Genomic DNA, 26,665 nt, shown 5'->3' with positions numbered 1-26,665 from the left:
CTGCATGGAGCTCCTGGAGGAGCAGACATGAGACTGGCGGACTGAACAAAATGCGGATGGGTGCTGGGCAGAGGGACGGCGCTGCCGGCTCTGGGGCAGGCGGAGGGCCTGGGGCCAGCTGGTTCCTCCTACCTCCATCTGTCCGAACTCACATTTCCCTTAGTCCAGCGTCTCACTTCCGTCTGCCAACGCGTATTCCTGGATGCATCTGTTCCTTGGTGGGACGATGGGGAACCTGGGCTGGCTGAATGACTGCGTTCTCAGACTGGCTTTAAATGCCAGACCTGAGTGGACACTCGGGAACCAGTGCAGCTTTGGGAGTGAGGAAGTGGTGTGGCTAAAGCATGGCTTACCTGGAAGGGGGAGGAGATTACAGGTGGGCGGCACCCAGGTGAGGGATAGCCTGGGTGTGGAGATGGGGCCACAGATCTGAGGTTCCCTGTGGGGGTTGAGTGGCTCGGACATGACACAGCCTGTAGCCCACGCCGACTCCCAGATCCTAACCCCTCATGTCTGCTCTTTGGAAAGGGAGTGGCCACCAGGCCTGGGCCACGGGGGAAGGAAGAGTGGCTCATGCAGGCCCAGACGCACAGGCTTGTGGGACTCCCTGTCAGTCACTCAGCCCCGCAGCTGCCCAGGTGGGGAGCCAGGGATCCCTTGTACCAAGCACCTGTGGAAGCCACGGCATAGGTCAGGTCTGCAAAAGACAAAGTGTCAAGTGAACCACGGAGTAGAGGAATCAAAGGCTGGCACAAGGGCAGGGCAGGCTGTGCTTTGAGGATAGGGGAGGAGCTGGAGCGTGTAGGAGGCAGAGCACCCCGGCCACCCAGAAGGGAGGACGCATGGCCGTCAGTGTCGCAGCTGTCACCCGTGCCGAGAGCTGTTACGGCAAGTCCTGCAGCCCAGGCACCCTTGGACATCAGACGCTGCCATGTGCCTGCCCCTGCCTGAGGATTTGGGTCCTCAGGCACCAGCTGACCCCACGTGGGTCCAGCTAGTGTCCATCACCCCGGGCAGTCTGTTTGCAGGTTCCCCAGGGCTGTGGGCTTTACCGGCCACAACAAGAAACACCAGTACCGGTAACCAGCCCCAGAGGTGGAGGCACCAGGATTGGACATGGAGCAGCAGGGTCGCCCCCTGCAGGCTCCTGAGTGGCCTGGGCAGCCCTGGAGCCCCTGTGCCCTGGCTGGGGAAGCAGGCAGAGCCACGGACTCCTTGCTCCCAACGCTGCCTACGGGAAGCCGCGTGTGGCCCTGCCGGAGCCCTGCCTCCGAGCACCGTGCCCAGGGCAGCCCTGAACTCCCCCAGGAATCTTTCCTAGGAGTCCCATGAGATGCTGAGCGCTTTCCTCGCCCGAGCGGGGCAGCAGGGAGGCCGGAGCGCCAGGCGTTGGCCACGTGTTTTCACAGTGAATCGCGTTGCCTGCTGGGGCCCTCTCAGTTCAGGATGGTGGTGCTTGTGCCTGTTGGGCACCACTCAGACTGGCATACTGGGACAGCCGTGCCGCCCCATTTACCTGGAGCAGTCTTTTCTCCCGCATCACCTTAGGCCTGGGGTGACCATGAGCCAGCCCTAAGGCAGACTAGCGCATGTGTGCCACGGGATGTGGTGGTCCAAGCCCAGGAGGAAACAGCTACATCGGGGCCATGTCCTCGTGGGCTGAGAGCTGTGCACCTGCACAGCGGGCCACACACGGCCTGCTGGGATATCAAAGTGTGAAGTCCTAGCCTGGAGGCTGCAGGGCCCAGTTCCCCAGCAGACATGGCCTAGTTCCCACAGAAGTTGTCTGGTTTTGAAGACCCATTCCAGGGCTGCACTGTGATATGGTGGGCATCCCACATGGGCACTGGTCCTGGCTGCTCCACTTCCGATCCAGCTCTCTGCTATGGCCTGGGAATTGGATCAGTGCCGCTCCAGCTGTTGCTGCCATTTGGAGAGTGAACCAGCAGATGGAAGACCTCTCTTTCTGTCTCCTCTCCCTCTCACTGTCTGTAATTCTACCTCTCCAGTAAATAAATAAAATCTTTAAGAATAAAAATAAATGGCAGATATGGCAACCCTTGACCACACGGCCATTATGGGCTGGGGTCGGGTGGCTGCCCCTTACTCCAGGCACCACGTTTGCAGGTGACCAGGTCTCAGCCGCTCCCTGAGGCCAAGATCAGTGAGTACACACTAGCCTGAGTGTGGCCTCTGAAAGCACGCTTATAAAGATTTCTGTGTGTACAGAGAGGCCCTGAGATGGACCAAAGTCATAGCTGGAGAGGGGAAGACAGAGGGATCATCCGCTGGGTCACTCCCCAGATGGCTACGACGGCCAAGGCTGGGCCAAGCGGAAGCCAGGAGCTTCATCTGGATCTCCCAAGTGGGTGGCAGGGACACACATCCTTGGGCCATCTTCTTCTGCTTTTCCCAGGCCGTTTTCAGGGACTGGGTTGGGAGTGGAGCAGCTGGGACATGAACTGGCGCCCATGTGGATGCTGGTGTCCCAGGCAGTGGCTTTCCCCACTGCACCACAGCGTTGGCCCCTGCACCTCCCAGTCCGCCCAGTTACCATGTTCACTGTCTTTGATGTGATGATTCGTGACAGATGTACTCCCAGCCCCACTCTCCTCCCTTCCCCTGGGGCCTGTATCTGCTGCCCACCCACAGTTTCGTGTTTGTACCACGTATGCGTAGACCCACAAAGGAGAGCCCGGCTGTGGGGCTGTGGGCAGCAGTCCCTTAGCAGGGGTGCGACTGGCAGGCCTCCCCACGGCCTGCGCAGTGCGCGCCATCCTTTCCCTTGTTCTGTGTATCTCATACACCGGCCAGGCTTGTTTGCTTCCCGTGATGTGATCCGGGCTGGCTGAGTCAGAGGCTGTGCACCGTGAGCCTGCCGGCCAGGGGGCTCCCCGTAGACACAGATCCCCCCTCGTCCTCGGGGAACACGGCCCGCGACTCCCGTAGGCTGCCTGAAGCTGCAGCCAGTAGCGACCTGTGTACGCCGCGTCGCCCATGTGCCCGCTCGCACACTTGAGTGCCTCTCCACCCTTACTAAGCGCTGCTGCCCCAGGACCGTAGCTTCGCAGTTGGAAGGACAACAGCAGAGGTGCACACACTCCCCTTCCCTCCCTCCCGATTCCTAGGCAGAAAACTCCTCCTCGCTCCCACCGTGCAACCTCAGTGTGCCGTTTCTGTTTCTTGGGCAAGTCGGGAGAGTTCCCCTTTCTCTTACTGCGTAGCTTCTCTCTGGCAATCCGAGCACGGCTGCTATGTTTTGGGGCCTCGCGTACACACAGGCCATTGACACCAAGTCCCCAACAGTCCACCCAGGCTAACCCCGAAGGCTCCTGGGTGACGGGCGGTGGGCAGCACGTGCATTGGATGCCCTGGACAACGGGCTACTGTAGATCCCGGGCTGGAAACCCTAGATCCTGGGACAGCGTGAGATTGCATTGCATACACAGAGCAGTGTGAAATTTCAAACCTATTTCTGGAATTTTCCATTGAATGTTTTCAGACCATGGTTGTCCGTGAGTAGCTGACTCAGCAGGAAACAAAAGCACCGATACAGAGGGACTGCTGCCCATGCGTCCTGTGACCCCCGTGCGTCCTGTGATCCCCACTCTGTAAGGACTCCTCTGTCTCTGGACACAGAGCTGCTAGGTCACACTTTTTTTTTTTTTTTTTAATTTTGAAATCCAGGCATAGTTCTTTTTTTTTTTTTATTTTAAAGATTTTATTTATTTGAAAGGCAGAGTTACAGAGAGAGATTAGAGAGATTTTCTATCCACTGGTTCACTCCCCAAGCGGCTGCAATGGCCAGCACTAGGGCAGGCTGAAGCCAGGAGCCAGGAGCTTCTTCCTGGTCTCCCATGTGGGTGCAGGGGCCCAAGCCCTTGGACCATCTTCTACTGCTTTCCCAGGCCACAGCAGGGAGCAGCCAGGACACCAACCAGTGGGGATGTAAAATGGGGCATTTACCTTGGGAAATAGTGCTGGCTACCATGGGATTCAGCAACCCCACTCCTGGGTGTGAGCCCAGAGAAGTGAGGACGTCTGTCTGCTCAGAAACTTGCACACAGATGTTCGCAAGAACAGTGTTCCGATGTCTGCAACAGAGGAACAGCCCAGACTTCTATCGCTTGGTGAATTCGCGAATGAAGTGTGATGTCGCCACAGAACGGGCTCTTATCAGTAATATAAGGCAGATACGTGACAGGCGATACACGGATGAGCTTTAGAGACGCTGTGCCACTTGAAAGAAATGATGGCAAAGCATCACGTATTATGGGATGCCATTCAAACAAAATGTCCGGAGTAGACAAGTCTAGAGTGACAGCCATCAGATAGGGGTGACCTTGGGCTGGCAGTGATCGGGGGAGTCGGGGGTGAGGGTGAAGGGGTTCTGAGGATGCTTTGTGATATGATAAAAACGCTCCAGAGTGAGTGGTGGTCTCACAGCTGTGAACACACTGGTACTCTGTAAATGGCTGCACACTGTGGTATGTGAACTCTGCCCTACCCTCACTGCCCTGCGACCTTGAGCAGGTCCCTCAACTGCTCTGTGCCTCGGTCCCCTCACCTCTGGACTAGACCCGCACAGGGTCCTTACCAAGGTCCTGCTGGGGGTGTGGCTGGGCACGTGGGAGGCTCTGGAAGGAGGTCAGCTTAACTGGAGACACTGCCCCTTCGGCTGTGCTTTGGCAGCAGGTGAGAATCCATCCGTCCGTCCTGCCCTGCAGGGGAGAACGAGCTGTGATGACCAAGGACTTCTCGGGGCGCTTGGGATCGTCCCCGATCCTGACAGCCCCCACCCCAGTTTTCAGGGGCGTCCTCGACCTCAGCAATAAGCACATTGATCTGGATTCAGGGCCGGAAGGGGGTCCTTCCCCCGGCACCCCCGTTCACCCTGCAGAAGAGCACTTGGCCGAGGGGAAGACTGCCCCCCCACCAGCAGAGGAACCTGCTCCTGCCGAGCCGCCCCCGCAGGCCAGCAGGTCGCCCCTCGAGATGCACTTCAGGTTCTCATTTCTTGTTAAAAAAAACAAATATGTGAATCATACGACTTTGCAGGGACACGTATATGGGAGCTCATAATCCTCGGGTTTTAAATGGAGACAGGCTGAGCTGAGACATCACGTGCGGCCGTAAAGTGGCCCCGGGGTCTGCCAGCGGAGCCCTGCAGCCCGCTCGTGACGTCACACTCGCACCTCCTCGCCCGCCCCTCCTGGTGGACATCTGCTCGGTGAGAGCCGCCCGTACCTTCAGAGACCGTAAATGGCACGTGTCCGAGTTGCGCTCTGATGTGTTTCATAATGCAGTTGCGGCTCCAGTCCGCCAGGAGCTGTGAGAGGGATTCCATCTTGGGCAGATGGGAGGGGCAGACACTGCCCGGGACTTCCAGGCTGTCGCGTGGCAGGGGCTGGGAGACGGGGCTCTCGGCAGCAGCCGGCCTCTGCATGTCCTTCACCCCAGGTGTGCGGCACACCTGGTACACGGAGCTGCCGGTGCCCCAGGAGGGGCCGAGTAGAGCGTACGGGCTTCCTCGGCGGGGCAGCCACAGCCCAGTGGACAGCAGCCCTGCCCTGGGGACAGGGAGGATGCTCATCGCCGGGCACCTGGCCAGGCGTCTCCTGGATGCTTTGCCTCCCGTGTGTGCTCTGCCCTGGCCCTGTGTCACCGAGGAGGACCTCGGAGCTCAAAGTTGGAAATCACTTGTGCCAAGTCGCGGGTCCCAGTCTCCAGGGCCTTGTGCTGGTTTTCTGTTCCTTTCACCCCAATCCTGCAAATATGCTGGGAATCAGGAAGAAATTGTCCGTGTTTGGGTTCAGATTATCGACCCGGACGGCCCCTCCCACAGGGCTCTGAAGAACAATTCCTCTTGGCCGAGCTGACGCCTGGATGGAGAGTCACCATCCCGGCAGTCATGGCGGCTGCCCCCTGCCCGGCCCAGGCTGAGGTCCCCGCTGACCCACCCACGAGCCTGCGAGGTGACACCGAGCACCGAGGGCTGACCTGCCGCAGCCGCACAGCTGTGGTTCTGCAGAGTGAGGACTTGACCTTGGGTCTGTCGGCGCCAGGGTCCTGCTGAGAATCTGAGACAGTCTCACTCCCAGTGTGGACGACTTTCACTCTCGGGGCTGGTCAGGTGCCCTGAGCTGGAAGTGTGCTGAGAGAAATGGAAGGCAGGAAGCCCTGGCTGGGAGCGCAGAGGCTGGGGGGCCGTGGGCCGGGGGCTGTGGGCAGTGGGCCGTGGGCCGTAGGCCATGGGCTGGGGGCTGGGGGCCGTGGGCAGTGGGCCGTGGGCCGGTCTTGCTGCCTCTACAGGCCTGGTGTCTGTGAGTGTGTTAGGTTGCAGGCAGGTCAGCTGTGTGGAGGGGTGTGTGCTGTCCCCCACCGGTGTCCTGACCCAGCATCTCTGAATACAACCTTAGTGGAAGTAGGGTCACGGCCGATGCACCTGGCGGAGATGCGGGGTGACCTGGTGAGAAGATCCAGGGAGAGCACCAGGGGAGAGGGGCAGCCACAAGCCAGGGACCACCCAGGGCTCCCAGATGTCGTGAGAACTCAGGGCGGGGTTCTGAGGTTCGCCCTGGGAAGGAGCCAACACCTTCATTTGGGACATCCTGCATCAGAGCAAGAATGCATTTCTGTTGTCTTAACAGTAGCCCAGGAAAGCTAGTGCAGGTTCCTAATCAGCTGGCCTCCAAATGGATGATTCTAGATCATCGGAGAGGGTCCTTACAAGTGGAGGGGGGAGGAAGGAGAGGGGTGGAGGGTGCACTGTAGGACTCAGACAGCCTTGGCTGGCCTTGACAGTGGAGGGAGCCACTCCACACTGAGGACTGTGGCAGCCTCCAGGAGCCAGAAAAGGAGGCAAGGGAGCGATTATTCTGTGGGATCCCCGAGAGGGGACCAGCCCCCCTGGCCAGGGAGCCTCGTGTCAGACCTCTGACCTCAGAATCCTGACGTAGCAAATGTGTGCTCTGGGCCGTACACGTTTGTGGCGATCTGTCACAGCAACAGAGCACGGCGTCTCCACAGTCGCCGGGCTGCCCACACGTTCTCAGTGCGGTGACAGGACCCCAGGCCCAGGCTGGCATCCCTATCTGAAATCCAAAATGCTCCATAATCTAAATGTTCTGAGCGCCAATGTGGTGTCGGAAACTCCACCCCGACACAGAACGCAGGTGCACTGAAAATGCAGAAATCACTTTCGGCCCTTGTGCCTGGGGTATATGTGAGACATTAGTCTCATGTTTAGGCTTGGGTGCCATCCACAAGGTCCCTCACTGTGTCTGTGCACACACTTCCGAGTCCAAACCCCGGAAACCCTCCTGTCCCAAGCATTCTAGACACGACCTCTGAGAAGAGCTGCCGACTCAAACGTGGCCATCAACTCGCTCTTCAGGCTTTGGGGAGCACAAATGGAAGACGATAAAGTGTAGGTGGTGGCTGGAACCGTCGCATCTCGCAGGGCCGCGGCTGCTTTGCCAAGTTGTTCACTTGGACTGAATGAGCGTTTATCGCTATGTTCAGTGTCGGTGTTGTTCAGGTGTCCTGGAACTTGGGGCTCCCGCAGCCGCCACTGTGAGCGTGAAATGGTACCAGCCACATGCACACAGAAGAAGAATTAAAAAAAAAAAATCATTTTCTTTCCATAGCTCATTACGTGCCGAGATTAGGAGCACATGGTCAGGCCAAAAACCAGCTAAGATAAACCATAGAGAGCTGATGCCCACGGCCTGTGGACAGCAGCTCCCGCAGACGGCTCCGCCCACAGCAGGCTGTGCCGCATTCGCGTGGGGAACGTGTGCACCCCGCCTGCAGGTGCCAGGTCTGAACACGAAGCTGGAAAGCAGCCTGTTGTCTCACCTTTGTCTCTTCCTTGGCGCCTGATTCTAACCACCCTCTGCTGTCACCCGTTTTTCTGGGAGTTGTGGGAAAATGCACATAAACTCTGCCATCCCCACCGTTCTTACATGCACAGCTCAATTTGCAGTGTCGCACACCCATCACCACCATCCATGCCCGGGAGTCTTCCTTCTCCCAAGCTCAAAGTCGACTCGGCAAACTCTCCATTTCCCAGCCTCCACTCCAGCCCCAACCCCGGCAACCACGTTCTCTGTCTCTGTGAACTTGACCTCGCGAGGTACCGCAAATCGGCATCTGTGTTTCTGCGACTGGCTGTCCTCTGAGTTGCCGTGCTGTGGCACATGTCAGACTCTCCTGCCCTCTCCCACCCCCGCCTGGGACCCTCTCTCCCCATAGGTCGGATTTTTCAAGCCAACGAGGGTGCAGAGGCTATAGGAAACACCCAGGAGGGGGCTGCCCACCTGCTGCTTCCACGCACGCCTGGGCCGTCTCGCCCGTTTGATTAGGGAGCGAGCATTGGGATGGCCGGGACTCGGTCCCTGCTGACGGAAGTGGGGAAGGGCATAGACGTTGGTTGGGTTTCCCTCGGTTTGAGCAGTTGTCGCACTGAGTGGAACACTCATTCCCCCTGCCGAATCCCCGCCTCCTGCCCGTCCAGCCGTAATCGGTGAGGTCCGCATGCCACACGGTTGTAGCCATTTATAGGCGGTTTACCCATGGTGCTTGCAGCCACACCCCATGGCCAGCACTACAGCTCCATGCCTGCCTCTCATAGGCCCGGAAAGAGGAGGGTCCCTCGCTGGACCGGGGTCCCACGTCAGAGGAGCCAGCCTCCAGGAGCTGCCACGGTGTCCTGCATGGCTGGGCAGCAAGGCCTGGTCACATGGAAGCAGGAACTGTTGGACTCGGGGAGAGACTGAGTGGCTGCCCAAGCGGGTGGAGCTGCGCCATCCAGTGGTGATCTCTTGGGAGCTAGGATGGTTTAAGGACAAGAGAGAAAGCAAAGGAGTCTTTTAGGGACCTAGGTGTGACCTGAGCTGCTCCCCAGCACCCTGGGACCAACAGGGACCCTGACAGAAATCCAGACATTTCAGCACTAGGAGGCAGATGAAACTTGAGAAGAGCCCTGTCACGCCGCACCCCAGCACGCTGTGTCATCCTGCGGTCCCGGGCCGCCAGCCTTGAGGGTCACGGCCACTGTTCCCGTGGTCAGGGAGGACCTGGCACTAGAGCTCTTGGTCAGGGGCTGGGTCGGTCAGCTAAAGGTGCAGGAACCAACAGCCCCAGCATCCCCGGGGGGGCACCAGCGTCACACCGTGTCACCGCCGACCTTAGGCGTAGGCACAGTCCCCTGCACTGCCACCTGCTGTTGGTGTGGCAGAGGGCAGGAAGCAGGGAGTGGGAGCCGAACCATGGAACCGCACGCAGAGCCATTGCAAGGACACAGGCAGCACAGGGCCACTCACCGCCCTCTGAACAAAGCATGCCCGTGACCACAGGCAGTGGGGAGTGACCATCGTGAACAGCAGCTCAGCCTGACGTAGCCATGTTGCGTGCTGAGAGTCACTGAACCCGAGTCCACTCAGGCCGCCCCACCTGCTCGGAAGCTCTGAAACCATTTCCGGAGTTGATTGCAAAGCTCTCTGCCTCTGTCTCCTTACCCCCACCAGGGGGCGCCAGCCATGCAGAAGGCCCCTGGGGCAGCAGGGAGCCGGCCTCCCCTCACGCTCACCGTCTCTCTCCTCTCTCTGAGCAGGTGGGTGGCAGGCCCGTGGAGCTCCTGCTCGGCCACCTGTGAGAAGGGCATCCAACATCGGGAGGTGACCTGCGTGTACCAGCTGCAAAATGGCACCCACGTCGCCACACGGCCCCTCTACTGCCCGGGCCCCCGGCCATCGCCAGTGCAGAGCTGCGAAGGCCAAGACTGTCTGTCCATCTGGGAGGCGTCAGAGTGGTCACAGGTGGGTGCCTGGGGTTGCCACTGCGGCTGGACCGACCATGAGGGCTGATGGGCCTTGCCTTCGGGGACCCCGCATGTCCCAGTTGCCTCAGGGTGTTTGTTACACACCCCCATGTTATCACAGATCTCACCCACCTCCAGGTCAGCACAGGGCTGTGTTCAAGTTCACATGTTCTTGAATTCCAGCTGACATCACAGCATGGCTAAAAACAGGTGGCTGCGTGTGTTGGATGATGGATATACTGATACCAGGTGATGGCGCTACCCTATCCTCTTTGCCATGGAAATGGCTCATACAAACATAGGCACTAACCGGCCTGCTGGTGCCCCCTGGGCAGAGTTGAACTGGCGTGTGGTCCAGGTGGGCAGTGGATTCCACTCTTTGCTTTACCTCCGCTGCAGGTTTTTGAGGCTGACACCGTAACTGTCGATATTTCTGGGTTGCACTGTGACGTTGGACACGTGGACACCGTGTGTAGGAAGCAGGTGGAGCGATGGGTTTATCCCCCACCTCAACATTCACCATTTCTATGATGCACAGCAGTCTTTGTAGGGTGCACGGTTAGAGGCCAGGAGGGAGAGCGTTTAGAGTGCTCGCCAGAGCCCCAAGTCTCACGCTGGGAGACGCTGTCGGAAGAGGCTGGCTCCAGGGACGTCACTGTGTCTGGTGATGTTGTCCCTGGCAGTAGTGATTCTGATTGACTGGCTGGAATGCAAACCCAGTCCATGGCAGCACAAAGGGCGCACTTCCCTCATGCCTTGCACCAAACGTGGCCTAGGAAACTCAAATAGACGAACTCCGAGACACTTCAGTGTGGAAAATATTCTTAAAGTGCCCTTGCATTGCCAAGCAGGATGAATTATTTTAATAGAAAAGTACTCAGTGCATTTGTTTAAAGCTTTAGTTTTTATTTATTTGAAAGGCAGGATTAGAGAGGGAGAGACGGAGAGATCTTCCATCTGCTGGTTCACTCCCCAAATGGCCGCAACAACCCCAGCTGTGGCTTCCTCCAGGTCTCCCACATGGGTGCAGGGCCCAAACACTTGGGCCGTCTCCCACTGCTTTCCCAGGCGCCTTAGCAGGGAGCTGGATTGGAAGTGGGGCAGCCGGGACTTGAACCGGCGCCCAGATGGGATGCTGCATCTCAGGCAGCTTTGCCCGCCACGCCCCAGCACTGGCCGCCAGTCCGTGGACAGCTGCCTGTTCGAAGGCCTGAATCTTTACCCTTTTTGATGTTTTAGGAAAAGGAGAATTTTTAAATGTTTTTTTTTTTTCTTCCATTATGTCTTTAGGCTTCTCATTCAAGGGGCCATTGGTGGGGGCGGGGGATATTTGCTGGACCCATGGAGGCCAAGTGAGCAGCCCCCGCCTCTGCCCCTCCCAGGGCGGCCCGTAGGCCCTGAATAATACCCAGCACTGAAGATGACCATATTGGGGAAATGTGAGACAGTTGGAACAAGGTTTTTAAAAATTCCTGTCTCTGTGCATCCCCGGTGCTAACTCTGAACTCGCGTCCTCAGCGGTCTCACTGTGGCTCAGCCCAGACATGGCACTCGTGCGCGTGGGGGCCGCACGTCACTAACCTGGCAGCCATGACCCAGGCCCCTCCCGCCCTGGGTCCCAGGAAGGAAGTGACCCGCCACAGGGAGCGTTTTGTTCTCATCCTTGGCACCCGCATGGAAACAGCCCCTGGAGCACCCGCGCCGAGGGCTCGCCACCCGCCTTACTTCTGTCTGTCCCATCCATCCGCGTCTTTGTCACTCACATCTGGAGGCCAGCCGGCCTTAGGCCTCTGGTTCTGCAGCCTCCGCTTGCCCCAGCTGCCCTGACTCGCGCTCTCCCGGCAGAACACCAGGCACTAAGTCCCACTCCCCCCGTCCAACCTGCTGGGGCCCAGCTCCTTCCTACTCCTCACTCCCATGCCCCTCCCCACCCCGGCCACTCAGCTGGGGGTCCCGTGGACAGAAGACCCCAGACCTGGGGCTGGCGCAGCGGGGCCTCTGGGCGCTGAGGGGCCGGGTGGTGTCTTGCAGTGCTCTTCCAGCTGCGGGAAAGGCACACGGAAGCGGACGGTGACGTGCACCAACTCGCAAGGCAAGTGTGACGCGTCCACGCGGCCGAGAGCCGAGGAGGCATGCGAGGACTACTCGGGCTGCTACGAGTGGAAGACGGGGGACTGGTCCAAGGTGAGGAGGATGCGCTGGCGTTCCGGTTCCACCGCGGTGCTGGGGGGGCTCGCGGCTCTCACGATGGGCCCTGGGCAACCTGGCAAACTCACTCCCCCAGTGCAGCACCTGCACGCATCCTTCCTCATCTCCTGTGGCCGTGGCCGGTACTGCCCACCGCCCCGGGAGCTTGCTGGGCGTAGCTCACTGCTTGGGGTACACCGGGAAGGACACCATATGCAGCCCAGAGCCTCACGAAGGTGCTGGGGGTCCGGTCTGTCCAGGTCAGCGGGCCAGCTGGGCCCCCTCCTTCCATGGGCCCGGCCTCCCTGTGGAGCCTTGGGCAGGGCAGACCTGTAGCGGACTTCGGACAAACGTTGATACTGTTCATCCCCAGGCTGCTAGGCAAGGGCCTGGAGGGTGTGGGGGCAGATGGGACGGGGTGGTTGGGGGAGAGAAACAAGAGGGGCGTCCCAGGGCAAGGAGGCCAGACTGTTCCCTGCCTCCCCGCCTCCCCCCTCCGTGGCCGTCTACCTGATACCTCTGTTTCATCTCCCTGGGGACAGAGGTGTGTGTAGGCCCATCGGCCGTCCAGTGGGCATTCAGAGACCTTCCCCCAAAACCGTGCAGCCCATGTGTGCCTGTGCTGCCCGGAAGAGGCCCCTGCGTGCGTCTCCTGCTCTGTGTTCACTCACAGGTTGCAAGCTGGTGGCGCACGAGCCCCTGGGGCCCCCGGGTCGGCACAGTGTCTGAAACAGTCCAGAGCCCATTTCAACGTGGGCACATTCCTCCCGCAGATTTGCACTTGGGCTTCTCTACAGAAACCCGGCGACGCGGCCCAGGCAGGGGCTTGGTTGCTGCCTCCAGTCTAGGGCAGGAAACGTGGCTTGGCCGTGGGAAAGCAAATCTCACTGGATGTGACCTGTGCAGACTGACCCCTCCCCCAGCCAGCGCCAACCCCTGCCACCCTTCCCAGGGCAAGCGGGCTGGGCTGTGCTTGGACGCAGCCTCTGGGTGGCAGTAGTGAGCCTGAGGAAAACCAGAGGTGCCGCCTTCCGGTTGAACCCCTGGTCACAAATCCTAACCAAAGCAACCAACGGGCCAGCTTTGCCCCAGAGCAAAGACGGAAACGTGGGCATCTAAAGCTCAGCACGGGGCTGCTGGCCGGCGTCTCGCCGAGGCTGCCACAGCACAGTGTGCGTGAGAACCCGCAGTGGCAGAGACACTGGGGGCCCAGGGGCCCCTCTCGCTCCCCGCGGCTGTGTCTCAGCCTCTGGATCCCTGGAATGGGCAACGTGAACGCTGCTCCTGCCTGCTGCTCTGTCAGGGACGCCGAGAGGGTTCAAGGTGCCCGGGACAGGGGACGCAGCCCGTGAGGACGTAAGAGCGTCGCACGGCCCCAGATCCACCCTGCAGCGCTCGCTCTGTCGCCAGGCACGGCCCCACATCTAGCCCGCTCTGTCCTGACGTGGACGTGTTATCAGGAGGGCTCCCTGGCCTTGATGGGCGCTGAGAAATGCCGACTGGTGGCCGGCGCCGCGGCTCACTAGGCTAATCCTCCACCTTGCGGCGCCGGCACACCGGGTTCTAGTCCCGGTCGGGGCACCGATCCTGTCCCGGTTGCCCCTCTTCCAGGCCAGCTCTCTGCTGTGGCCAGGGAGTGCAGTGGAGGATGGCCCAAGTGCTTGGGCCCTGCACCCCATGGGAGACCAGGAGAAACACCTGGCTCCTGCCATCGGATCAGCGCGGTGCGCCGGCCGCAGTACGCTACCATGGCGGCCATTGGAGGGTGAACCAACGGCAAAAGGAAGACCTTTCTCTCTGTCTCTCTCTCTCACTGTCCACTCTGCCTGTCAAAAATTAAAAAAAAAAAAAAAAAAAAAAAAAAAAAAGAAATGCCGACTGGTATCCAGGCACATCCGGACCCATCTGAAGAAAGGTTGCCAGGCAAGAGAGCGGGGGAGGGAAGGGCGTGAGCTCTGATTAGGTTTGGGTTGTGCCCCTTAAGCAAAGCATCCCTCAGTGTCTGAGTTGGGATCGCTTAAAGAAGAGGCGACTTCATGACACCTAAATGGTCACAGAGAATCGGGAGGATGTGGGGGGAAGTGGTGACGGAGGCCGTCCTGGGCACGCCCCGTGTCCAGGCATGACTGCAGCTGGGGAACGAGCAGGGTCCTAGCGGCCCCACCCCACCCCCTCCTGTGCCATCACTGACTCCTGCTGCTGCAGGCCACCTGGGGCGGGAGGCAGAGGCCAAGAGCGGTCAGTGCCAGCCTGAGCCCTCGTGGTCTGTCTGGGGCTGGAGGGGTGCTTGGCACTCGCTTCCTCTTTGTGGTGTGCCCCTGTCCCTCATGTCACCTGTCCTCTCTGGACAGGGCCGTCACCACTGTTGTACAGACAAGGAGACAGGCTCAGAGTGGTTCAGTGACCTGTCCACTCTCCTCCGGCTGCAGCCAAGTGGCTGGGCTCCGTGGCCAGGCCTCATGGTGCAAGGCGGTGCTAGGCTCCGGTGCCAGGCCCCATGGTGCAAGGCATAGGCGGTGCTGGGCTCCATGGCCAGGCCCCGTGGTGCGAGGCAGTGCTGGGCTCCGTGGCCAGGCCCTGTAGTGCGAGGCAGTACTGGGCTCCGTGGCCAGGCCCCGTGGTGCGAGGCGGTGCTGGGCTCCATGGCCAGGCCCTGTGGTGCAAGGCTGTGGTGGGCTCCGTGGCCAGGCCCCGTGGTGCAAGGCGTAGGCGGTGCTGGGCTCCGTGGCCAGGCCCTGTGGTGCGAGGCGGTGCTGGGCTCCGTGGCCAGGCCCCGTGGTGCAAGGCGTAGGCGGTGCTGGGCTCCGTGGCCAGGCCCTGTGGTGCGAGGGGGTGCTGGGCTCCGTGGCCAGGCCCTGTAGTGCGAGGCGGTGCTGAGACAGCACTGGGTGGCTCTGTCCCGTGCTCACAGGCCCCTCCCTGGCCCGATGTCCTACACACATCTGGGCACGCATGGCCCACCTGGAATACCCTCCGGGCGAGACAGTCTTCTGTTTGGCCTTCCTCCTTCTCCTAGCCATGCCGTGGCAAATAACACTTCCCGTCTTTGCATGGAGTAAAAGCACTGGGAGGCGCTGTGTCCGCTTTTGTCACAGCCAACTTAACCAATTATGCCGAGACATCAAGACCTCCCCCACACCTTGGCCACTTGCCAGGGCTGGCGTCTGAAGGCAGCCAACGAGTGCGCCTGGGACAGCCGGGTGTCAGGAGCCAGCGCTCCCCTGCCCTCGCCGGCAGCCGGTCTGGCCAGGGTGGCATCTTGGCTCCGTGCACCACTACCACGCGCCCAACTTCGTCCTCCCACACAGAGAGCAATGGCAGGGGCCAGCACCGCGGCTCACTAGGCTAATCCTCCGCCTTGCGGCACCGGCACACTGGGTTCTAGTCCCGGTCGGGGCGCCGGATTCTGTCCTGGTTGCCCCTCTTCCAGGCCAGCTCTCTGCTGTGGCCCAGGAGTGCAGTGGAGGATGGCCCAAGTGCTTGGGCCCTGCACCCCATGGGAGACCAGGAGAAGCACCTGGCTCCTGCTCCTGTCCCGTCTCACCTGGACGCCTGTGTGTACACGCATGTGTGTGTACATGCACCTGTGTTCCTGGTGCACTGGGGGGCCAGTTAGCAGGTGCTGCCCAGAAGTCAAATGTGAGAGACCCCAAGTGTCCGTCCTCCCACCCTCCTGCTGCTGCCACCGCCATCACTGGCGGGGGAGGGTGGGGGAGGGTGGGCGCCCCCTCCACAGTGTGGCAGTTTGCCCATCCTTTCCCGTCTCTGCTGTCTCTGGGGACTCCTGTCCTCACTCCCTGGGGGAATGAGGCCAGTGTGGGGAGACAGCACAGGATGGCTGGGCCCTAGACTTATCTCCCGAGCTCTGGTCACTGTCATCCCTGCTGCCCGCGGCGTGGTGCCTTGTTGCACTCGGCTCTGTTGCACGTGTGAGCCCGTCACCAGGGCCACGTTCCCACAGTCGGCTCCGAAGCTCGCGTCCGCAGGTGTGTGACAGGAGTGGCGGGGAGGCGGAGGGCAAGCCCTGTGGGAGCACCCACGAACCTGTGAATGGGTTTGTTGTTGTTGTTGTTAAGGATTTGTTTATTTGAAAGGCGGAGTTGGGGCTGGTGCTGTGGCGTAGCCGGTAAAGCCACCGCTGCTCTGTCCTCCAGCTCCTGGGCTGCTACCTCCTGGGCGGTACGTGAGGGAGGTCACACAAAGCTGCTGCGTGTCCTTGAGGTCCATTCCACTCACTGTGCGCACCCATAATCCACTCATTCTGCTGCCAAGTCGATTCCTTGGTGTGCATGTACTGCATTCTGTCCCACTGTGTGCTCTGGGAGGACACTGGAGCACTTTTAAAAATGTCTAGTTATTTATCTCCACCTGCCAGAGAGGCCCAGTGACAGTAAGGACAGGAGAGCTGATCCTCCTCCTGTGGGTTCACTCCCTAAATGTCTGCCGCAGCCAGGGCTGGCCAGGCCGAAGTCAGGAACCCAGAAGGCCGTCCCTGTCTGCCACATGCCTGCAGGGACCCACACACGTGGGCCATCATCTCCTGCCACCCAGGATGCTTGGCAGGCAGCTGGATCGGATGTGAATCAGGCACTCCAGTGTGGCATTTGGGTGCCCCAGGAGGGTAACGCCACCGCCTGCAGTGCCAGCATCCCATATGAGCGCTGGTTCGAGTCCCAATTACTCCACTTCCCATCCAGCTCTCTGCTATGGCCTGGGAAAGCAGTAGAAGATGGCCCAAGTCTTTGGGCCCCTGCACCCGCATGGGAGACCCAGAAGAAGCTCCTGGCTCCTGGCTTTGGATTGGTGCAGCTCTGGCCATTTTGGCCAATTGGGGAGTGAACCAACAGAATGAAGACCTCTCTCTCTCTCTCTCTCTCTCTCTCTCTCTCTCTGCCTCTCCTTCTCTCTCTATGTGTAACTCTAACTTTCAAATAAATAAATAAATCTTAAAAAAAAAAAAGGCAGAGTGATAGGGAGAGGGAGAGAAAGAAAGAGAGTGATTGTCCATCCTCTGGTTCACTTCCCAAATGGCCACAATAGTCAGGAATGAACCAGGCCAAAGCCAGGAGCCAGGAACTCTATCCGGATCTTCCACATGGGTGACAGAGACCCAAGTTCTTGAGCCATCTTCTGCTGCTTTCCCAGGTGCATTAGCAGGGAGCTGGATTGGAAGTGGAGCAGCCGGGACTCGAACTGTTGCCCCATATAGGATGGCAGTGTCCTAAGTGGAGGCCTAACTGGCTGTGGCAGCATGCTGGGCCCCATGGGTGGGTTTTAAGGCCCAGTGGCCTGGTGGAAGCTCACAGGCTGAGCAGGCGCATGAGCTGTTGGGATTGAGGGAGCTTGGGAGGGTGGAGCGCTGACATCTCCCACGTAGGCACACTCTGTAGCCCAGCCCAAGGTGCTATTTCCGGGCAGTCCAAGATTGAGCCCCAGGTGCTGAGCCAGGGCTGGCACCCACCTTGCTGTGCAGGGGCCTGGGCCGGCTGCCTGTTGAGCAGGGCAGGTCCCGAGGGAAGGCGGAGCCCCCTCCTCATCATCCTGGCCAAGCCCCAGCCAGGGCCGTGAACGAGGACCACACGCCACGCCGCCCTCCCTACCGAGGGCACCGCTCCCGCTCTGTTTGGGAAGTGGCCCACAGCTGCGTTACTGCTAGGATGTCCACTCTTTCCAGAAAACCATGCAAATTGTCCCACCCACTGGACGCTGGGTCCACGTGTGCAGCCCGAGGCTGAGGCTCACGTGACATGGAAGAGGCGGCAACTGCGTTTCATTCCGGAACAGCCTGACTGTGGGTCACAAGCCACAGTGTTCGGATTCCAGACCGGGGGCATTGAGGGCTGCAGGGACGTCCTGTTCCCAAGAGAAGCCGTTGTCCTGGGCAGCCGCACTGGGGGACGTTCTGAAAGGGCGCCCCCTGCTGTCCATTCAGTTGTGCTGCAAAGGTCAAAGTACCCCCTGACCTGGGGGCCCGTGGGAGGGGGCGGAGCCTGTCTTCCTTCTGCCCATCATGTGGAGTTGCAAGGCCTCAGAAGATCAAGGTACTCGTGCACTGTGAGCCCTGGGAGGAAGCCAGGAGAACCTGACCGTGCACCCCCAACATGCGCTGCTGAGTGCCCCCCCTCCCAGTGTTCTGGGCAGTGAGATGGACAGACCAGCGTCACGGGGCTGCTCACAGAGCCCATCTGAGCCCCACACCACACCTGGACTCTGCGCGTGCCTTGGTGGGGCCTGACCGCCCGGCCGGGTCCCCCTCCTGCTATGGACCTGCGGGTCTGCAGGGTCTGCGTTCCCTGGGCTGTGCCATTGCTGGAGGCAACAGAGTGGACAGGGAGCCGGCTGCGGCAGGCCACCCCAGCCCCACCGTGCGGGTATGCACTCGGCGCTGGGGGACCCAGACGTCCCCCAGGGGTGGGTGCGCTGCCGTCACCGGCATCTGTGACACTGGGCTGTGGGTGTTCACTGCTGGACTGCAGCATTTCCATAGCCTTTTCTTTACGATTGACTGATCTAGTTGAAAAGCAGAGTTGGAGAAAGAGCTCTTCCATCTACTGGTTCACTCCCCAAACGACCATGACGGCCAGGGCTGGGCCAGGCCGAAGCCAGGAGATTAATGTGGGTCTCCCACGTGGGTGCAGGGGCACACGCACTTGGGCCAACTTCTGCTGGTTTCTAGGGCACATTAGCAGGGAGCTGGATCGGAAGTGGAGCAGCCAGGACTCGAACCGGTGAGATACAGGCCCTGCCGGCAGCGGCTTACCCACCGTGCCACAACACCAGCCCCTACAAAGCCCTTCCACTCTGACCGTTTCACTCATCTGTACCCATTCTACAGAAGAGGAAACCAAGGCCTCCCCTCAAGGTCGCACAACTGCAAACTCTGGGGCTGTGAGCCTCTCCCCACCTCCGGCTCCTCTCCTGGCTTCCCTTCATGGGCACAGAGACGTCACAGGCTACTGGAAGCTCCATCCGGGGTGTGCACTGCGTCACGTGGGCGACGGCAGCCCGCCCTGCTCAGGGTTACAGAGAAGCGTCCAAGGCCAGGCCCTGCTCAGCTGAGAGATGGGCTGCTTGGAGTGGAGCAGCCGCTGGCAGTGGCCTGCACACGGGGTGGGTTTCAGGGCCAATGCCCTGGTTGCCATGGCCCCTTCTGCCCCCGCACCCACCCCATGTCCTGTATCCTTTGTGGAACCAGCTGCCCCTGCGTGGGCTGAGAGGTCAGAGGGCCGGCGCAGGAGGTGCCCATTGTCCCCATCCCTCCTGGGAATCCCATCTCCCATACAGGCCTGTGGAACGTGTGTGTCTCAGAACAGCGGTGCCAGCCCTGCTCCAGTGCCCACACGGGGTGCCACTGTGGCTCAGGTAGGACACACGGCCACCGCATTTGCTGGGCTCCTGGGCCATTGCTGAGAACGGACTCTCGTCTGCCTCCTTGAACTTGAGGTGCAGTCTTCCCTGAGCTCTCGGAGCAGTGGCTAGGCCAGCACAGATGCTGTGTGGAGCTGGGCAGTCGGGACCTGTTGGAGGGTGGACGCCAGCAGGTGACTCCGTGGCCGTGGTCCAAGTAAAGATCTGAAAGGAAGGGGATGTCGGGTCGCCTTTAGATCAGCACATACCAGGAACCCAACAGGTTCGTGGACAAATGGAATTCAAAGGTGATTTTGGTGCCAAAAAAAAAAAAAATGAAATACGTGCATATGAGCAGTCTACAAAATGTTCATGGGAAATGTACATTATAAAAACCTATGCAGAGCTTTCAAAAATGGCACCAAAAAGTTTTTTTTTTTTTTAAGATTATTTTATTTGAAAGTTGGCGTTACCAAGAGAAAGAGATCTTTCATCTGCTGGTTCACTCCTCAAATGGCCACAGGGCTAGACCAGGCCAAAGCTGGGAGCTTCACCTGGGTCTCCTACGCGGGCACAGAGGCCCAAGCACTTGAGCCGTTTTCCACTGCTTTCCCAGGCTCATTAGCAGGGAGCTGGATCGGAAGTGGAGCAGCCGGGACTTGAACCCATGCCCACATGGGATGCTGGTGTCACAGGCAGAAACTTAACTTGCTGCACCACAACACAGGCCCCATCAACAACCTTTTAATCCCATTTTCATGCAGACTTCTTGAAGCCCTGACAGCGGGTCTCCTCCATGCCAAACAGGCGTTAAAATTCGATAGCAATGACATGCTCTCCATCACTCTCCCAGCAAGCAGGGTATATAACAAGTCTTCCTCAGGATTAGTGGAGCAGTCCAACGCCTATGTAAAACATGAACTTACTGGGGCAGGTGTTACGGGACAGTGAGTGGAGCCACCGCTGGGGATGCCCACACCCCACATCCGCATGCAGGTTCAAGTCCCGGCCCCTCCACTTCTGATCCAGCTTCTACTGATGCATCCTGGGAGGCAGATATGGCTCAAGAGCCTGGGCCCCCGCCACCCAGGTGGGAGACCCAGATGGAGTTCTCGGCTCCTGGCTTCGGCCTGGCCTGTACCTGGCTGTCGCAGGCACTGGGGACGTGAACCAGCAGATAAACGACCTCTATGGCTCTGCCTCTCAAGGAGGTGAGAATATTTTGAGAACATGGAACTTACTGTAGTTATACATTCGTATTTGAATATAAACGGAGAGCTATTTGGAGTTGGAAGTGTTGCTGTTTTCTTTCTCTGGCGTGTGATAGCACTGAACACTGTGAAATTGCTGCTTTGGCAGAGTGAGAACAATTGAACGCGAGCCCTGCAGGGCAGCCCCACGTGGGCGCCGTCTGCCTCGGCTCCAGCAGCCACACACTGAGGCACCGGGCCAGCAGGCCAGGGTGCGCATGGTCACTGCCAGCCAACTCCCACCCTTCAAGATCGTGTGGACAGCCCTCCCTGGGCGTTCGGCACAAGCTGCGGCCTGGCTTTGTGCTGTGCTGGGTGACCCTGTGCTCTGTTGACATTGCTTTGCGCCGTGTCGGGGGTGACTGTTGCATAGGGGTGGTGTACGTGGTGTTGGAGCTACTTTGCACCGTGTTGCTCTGCATTGGGGTAGTTTAGGCCGTGTTGGGGCTGCCCTGGGCTGCGTGCGATGACTTTGTACTCTGTGGGGTGGCTCTGTGCTGCCTGGGGTGACGGTGCTCGTGTGGTGTGGCACTGCGCTGGGCCCCTCGACCTTCTCCCCCGTGTGCCGTCTGCGTGGGCTCACAGCCCTTGGCGTAAAGGTGGCTTCCTTTCCACGGTCTTTCTCACCCATCCTGCCTCAGGAGCATGAGGTCGCCAGGACAAGATGGCAGTTTTGGGCCTATTTGTTATTGTCCCGTCAGGGGACTGCCATAGGGTCTCCAGTGAGCCCTGACTCGGGCCGGGCAGCTTGGCCCAACTCCCCCTGACAGTGCCCTGACTACAGATTGCTCAGGGCGCCCACACCCCTGCACCTACTATGACGGGGCTCATCTTCCTTGACGAGAAGGCAGCTTGTCTTTTCTAGGATTTCTGACTGCAGCTTTCATGTCTCCTTGCCCGGTGCACGGGCCGTGTGGAAGCCCGCAGAGGGCTGTGTCACACCTGTGCCTCCAGAGCCTAGACAGAGCTCTGCGTCCTCCACAGGGCACCGGGAGACCCCGGCCTGGCCCCCATCGCAGCCACCTGGAGGGCCAGAGAGCAGCCATGCCCGGCCCCCACCCCCCCACCCCACTCCAGTCTGATTTTACTGGTCTGGAACGTGAGGTTTTTAAAAGCTTGATGACAGGTAACTCCATGCAGCCCCCAATCCACAGCCCAGATGACCCCACAGAAGGAGGTCACGTCACAACAGCCCCTGCCCATGGGCAAGGTCTCTTGGTTGGCGGGAACTCCTTCCTGTGACTTCACCCCTCGAGCGCCCACGGGCCCCGCGGCTGATTGCTGTGGCCTGGGAGAGACCTGGAGCTCTGTGCGGTGTCACAGTGAATGTTCAAGGGCACAGGAGAGTCAGGCAGCCCTCCGACGGGTCTGCCTGGGACACAGAGCCAGGCGTGAGGCAGGCCTGGCCGGGGGCCACAGGGGGCTGCCAACAGTCCTCCCAGCTCTTCTCTGGGTCCCCTCATGAGCAACAATACCTCTGAATTTTTTTAAGATTGACTTATTTATTTGAAAGTCTGAGTTACAGAGAGAGAGAACAAGATCTTCCATCTGCTGGTTCACTCCTCAGATGGCCGCAACGGCCAGGGCTAGGGCAGGAGCTTCATCCGGGTCTCCCACGTGGGTGCAGGGACCCAAGCACTTGGGCCATCCTCCACTGCCCTCCCAGGTCATTATCAGGAATCTGGATCAGAAGTGGAACAGCTGGGACTCGAACCAGTGCCCACATGGGATTCCGGAATCTCTGATGGCAGCTTTACCCACTGCACCGCAATGCCAGCCCCTGGGTGTTTGACTTTCTAGAGTGCAGAAGGGAACATGCTGCTGCTCGTCACACAAGGAAGCCACGATGCACCTGGCTCCCGGGGGCCCTCTGGGCACAGACAGTGCCCACTTAGGCAGAGGAGCCAACACCGCAGTCTCCTGCAGCCTGCAAAAGGCCCGTCCTCCGGCCCAGGCCAAGGTCAGGGCTAGGTCAGGCCAGGGTCAGGGCTAGGTCAGGCCAGGGTCAGGGCATCAGGACAGGCCGAGGTCAGGGCTAGGTCAGGCCTGCCCCCCTCCCACCCACTGTGCCGCTGTGAGCCGCAGCTGCTGCACCCAAGGCCTAGTCCACGTTGGAGTTTTTGCAGGGTGCCCTTGGGACGCTGGATGTCAACTGGGCGCTGAGGGCGCCACGGGCACCAGCTGGAGGAAGCCCAGGTGGGGACCCAGGGCAGCAGAAGGACGGAGGTGCTGAGGGATAGGGTCAAGGTCGGCACCCAGCAGGCCCCTTGCTGGAGAAGCTGCTAAGGGAGTGTGAAGAGGACCAGGGCCACTCCTTGGGATCTTGGCATGGCTGAATACACGTCCCCGGCTGGAGCAGACTCCACCCCCTCGGGCCAGGACAGCAAGTACCGCAGGTGCCAGCAGCGAGGCCCCCAGGGTTTCCCTGGACGCCGTCAGCCCCAGCTATTACTCCACGACCCTGGCATGCGAGACACGTGGCCCTGTGTTTTCCTTACCTCATTCTAAGCCCCAACCTCCAAGCTCATGGGAGATTTGACTCCAGGCATTACCGGGCTCCTCGCCATGCCCAGGGCTGGGGAGACCCCCGGAGGAATCCAGCCCACAAGCCCCCTGCGCAGCAGCTCAGGAATCTCAAGGCCCAGCGAGAGGCAGCCAGGAGGAGTTTGTAGTCCAGCAGTGGTCTTGGGCCTCGGCTCCAGCTGCTATCACAAAACACCACCCCGCCCCCGGGCGGCTTCGCCAAGATTCCAGCTCCTCACTGCCGGGCGGGGGTCCTAGACCAGGCCCTGGCCTTCAGGGCCTAGGGAAGCTGCTCCTGCCAGCGTCTCTTCCCGTGGTGGGGAGGGGGCTCCAGTCTCTGGTTTGAAGGACACTTACCCAGCCCACGATGTCACCTAGAGCCCCCTACCTCCCACAGAGCCTACCCCTTGCCACCACCCCGGGTGGGTTAGGGGTTCCACAGGTACCTGTGGGGGCAGGGAGACACAAGGGCTCCGCCAAGTGGACAGTACTCACCTCCGCCAAGTGGACAGTACTCACCTCCTGCATGGTTGCCATACCTGGGAAGGACACACAGGAGCCGGGCCCAGGGGCGGCCCCTGCAGGCCAGCGCAGGCCCCCAGCTCAGCCTGTCCCTGTCCCCCACAGTGCTCGTCCACCTGCGGGAGGGGCCTGCAGTCCCGCGTGGTGCAGTGCATGCACAAGGTCACCGGGCGCCATGGCAACGAGTGCACCGCCCTCTCCAAGCCGGCAGCCTACAGCCAGTGCCAGCAGGAGGTGTGCAATGACAAGATCAACGTGAACACCATCACCTCGCCTCGGCTCGGTGAGTGCCCAGCCAGCCGCCGCCCAGCACAGTGTCCTCTGGTGAGAGCCCTCGCTCACCTGGGTTCTGCAAGCCAGAGGGTCCTCTTCCTGAGCCTTGTCATGTAAGGTCCTTCCAAAAGCTCCTAGAAGGTACAACCCAAAGTGAAGTTCATTTTTGGCCTGGAAACATTTTGAAATCCGTGCACAGTTTTGTCACCATAGGTGTTTTCCATGCACAGTTTTGTCACCCTAGGTATTTTCCACAAACTTTTTGAAGACCCCCTCATATGCAGAGAGTTCAAAAACTTGGCTCCAACAGAAGCTTATCTTTTGTTTTTCCATGAACTTGGGGAGTTACACTCACGAGGCCAGCGTTGTAGAAGAGGTTTGGGAGATGCACAAACTCCGGCTGTGAACAAGACCTCCGCTGGCTGTGGTCTCACAGGGACCTGAGCCCCCGAGCCTCTGACAACCGGAGCTGTCCCTCTGCCACGTTAGGGAGCCCGTGAGGGGGGAGGGGGCTTATTGCTGAAACCGAAAGACTGGGCAGAATGCGTTAGGCCCAGCTGCCGTCCACCGCGGCCCCTCCTCACGGTGGACAGCTGGCAGCTTTGGGTGTGGCTTCACACTCCGTGCAGGGGACACAGCCCTTTAGCCAGCCACGCCGTGGGCCCCTGGTGGACAAGCAGAGTGGAACACTTGGCACTGATCTGAAGAGTCCCTGCAGCCGAGCTGCCACTTTTCCAAAGAGGAATCCCTCGGGGTGTTTTGCTGCCCACCAGCCCTTTCCCTAGACCCTGGCACTCCACCCAAGGGGAAGGAGGCTCTGGCAGCTGCTTTGGGGGTGTGGGTGACCTGTGACCTTCACACGCCTGAGTCTGCCTGGCGTCCTCCAGAGCCCACCCCACCCCCCGGCCCCGTCCTCACCACCAGGACCCTGCAGGAGACCTGGGCCACTTGTTTCTGCTTTGGCCTTTTGTGGGTCCTTCCGTGTCCACTGTTCATCTCCTGTTTTATAAATGCCCCAGCAATGGTGTCCTCCAGGACATGACAGTGGCTCTCAGATGCCAGTGGCCTGTGTCCCCCCGAGGGACAGCAGGACCGCCACACTCAGGCAGTTGGGCCAGATGCAAGGTGCATCCCCAGGTCCCCGGCAGGGGCGTGGTCTCCGCGGTCTCTGTGAGCATGAGGGGGCGGGAGCCAGAGAGTGGGGCTCCTCTGTGTGTCGGGACAGGCTCGGGCCACCCTCACCCCGGGTGTTCTCTCTGCCCCCCGCCTTAGCTGCCCTGACCTACAAGTGCACACGGGACCAGTGGGCGGTGTACTGCCGGGTCATCCGAGACAAGAACCTGTGCCAGGACATGCGGTGGTACCAGCGCTGCTGCCAGACCTGCAGGGACTTCTATGCCAACAAGATGCGCCAGCCGCCTCCGCCACCGAGCTCCTGACGCTCGGCGCGGCCGTCACTCAGCGCTCACCTTCCGGGTCTGACGCCCGGGCATCCGGCAGGTGCCAGCCCCGCGGCCGGGATCCCCCAGAGCACACCCCGCACCCCACGGGGGAATCCAACCACACAGAACTCGACCGTGGACTTGGTGTTTGCCATTAGTGCTTCTTACTTAACGTGTCGTTAACCGCCACTGGATGGCTTTCTACAGTAGGGAACAGACAGGCCCGGGTCACAAAGTCTGGTCAACGTCCAAGGCTCCGAGTACCGCAGAGGGGGCCGCCCCGGGCAGACGCCCGTCCCGGAGAGGCGCGGCGTCCCGGCCTCTGTCTCGGCTTGCTTTGGACACTCCGCAGGGCAGCACGCTGCAAAGGAGAAGACGCTTGATGGACTCAAGGAAGCAAGGGGCGGGTCTTCTCCCCAGAAACACAAGAACCAGGACTTTGCATCTCTGCCCGTCTCTGAGTGGACACTCCCCTCGCCACCTGTGATGGTGGAAGGGTCGGGCGTGGGGATGCGGGAGAGCCTTATCCTGGAGGTGGGTGACTGCTTCTTAACCCGCAGGTGAGCCTAGGATGGGGCCTGAGACCCCGCGCCAGCCACACAAAGTTCTACACGCTACAGTCGCCGGGTCACCTCCCAGTAGCTTTCCACTGACCCTGGCCTCTGAGGTTAGGTTTCCCTTTGGGACCTCCGAGGACATACGCCCCGGCCTGGGATGCGCAGGGTAAGGCCGCTCCTCATCCTGGCACCAGGCGGGTCTCCCCCAGGACCAGTCAGCCTGGAGTGGGGGTCTAGGCTGGCATCACGGCCCACCCCCCACTCCTCCCGGAGCCCATGTCGTCATGGTGTCACCACCAGCCATCTGAGACATGGAGGCCCCTCTCTCCTGAACCCCCTCTCCTCCCCCCACCCCCCGCAGAAGCCCAAAGCAATGGCCACGGAGGCTGGGAGGGCCCTGCCAGCCCCTCCGGAGCCAGGCGGCCTCTTCCTGGGCGCTTACGTGGTGGACTTCACCCCAGGTTTCACAAGGCTCTCCTTGGGCTCACCTCCAAGTGCTTCCTGGTTTATTGGTGCTGTGTGTCTGTGTCTTTTTTGATGTCGCAACTTTAGGAGTTAGCTGAAATCTGAAGAAAAAAAGCAGCCACCTCTGTGCCTTCTCCATCCTGTGTGCTGCTCTGGGTTTTCTTGTTGATTCTGCCCCTCCTGGAGGCAGGGCAGTGCCAAGAAAGGCCGGGTGGGCGTGGCTTCACTCCCAGCTGGTCCTTCTGGGAAGCTTCCTGAAGACAAAGTGCCTGGGTG

The 26,665-nt window shown here is 60.2% G+C and overlaps 1 protein-coding gene across 1 annotated transcript in view; it reads left to right on the top strand.

Moving 5' to 3' along the window:
- The window catches only part of ADAMTS17 (ADAM metallopeptidase with thrombospondin type 1 motif 17), a 266,125-nt gene extending 240,761 nt beyond the window's left edge, over positions 1–25,364 (top strand). Inside the window, exons 20-23 of the mRNA XM_062204548.1 lie at positions 9,617–9,821; positions 11,855–12,007; positions 23,758–23,935; positions 25,198–25,364. Of these exons, the coding sequence (XP_062060532.1) occupies positions 9,617–9,821; positions 11,855–12,007; positions 23,758–23,935; positions 25,198–25,364 (703 nt within the window). The remainder of the gene's footprint in view (positions 1–9,616; positions 9,822–11,854; positions 12,008–23,757; positions 23,936–25,197) is intronic.
- The last annotated feature ends 1,301 nt before the right edge of the window (positions 25,365–26,665 follow it).

The sequence above is a fragment of the Lepus europaeus genome, chromosome 11 (genome assembly GCF_033115175.1).
Source record: "Lepus europaeus isolate LE1 chromosome 11, mLepTim1.pri, whole genome shotgun sequence".
Taxonomy (NCBI): domain Eukaryota; kingdom Metazoa; phylum Chordata; class Mammalia; order Lagomorpha; family Leporidae; genus Lepus; species Lepus europaeus.
Note: the sequence above shows the minus strand (reverse complement) of the source record. Positions and strands in the feature narration are given on the sequence as shown.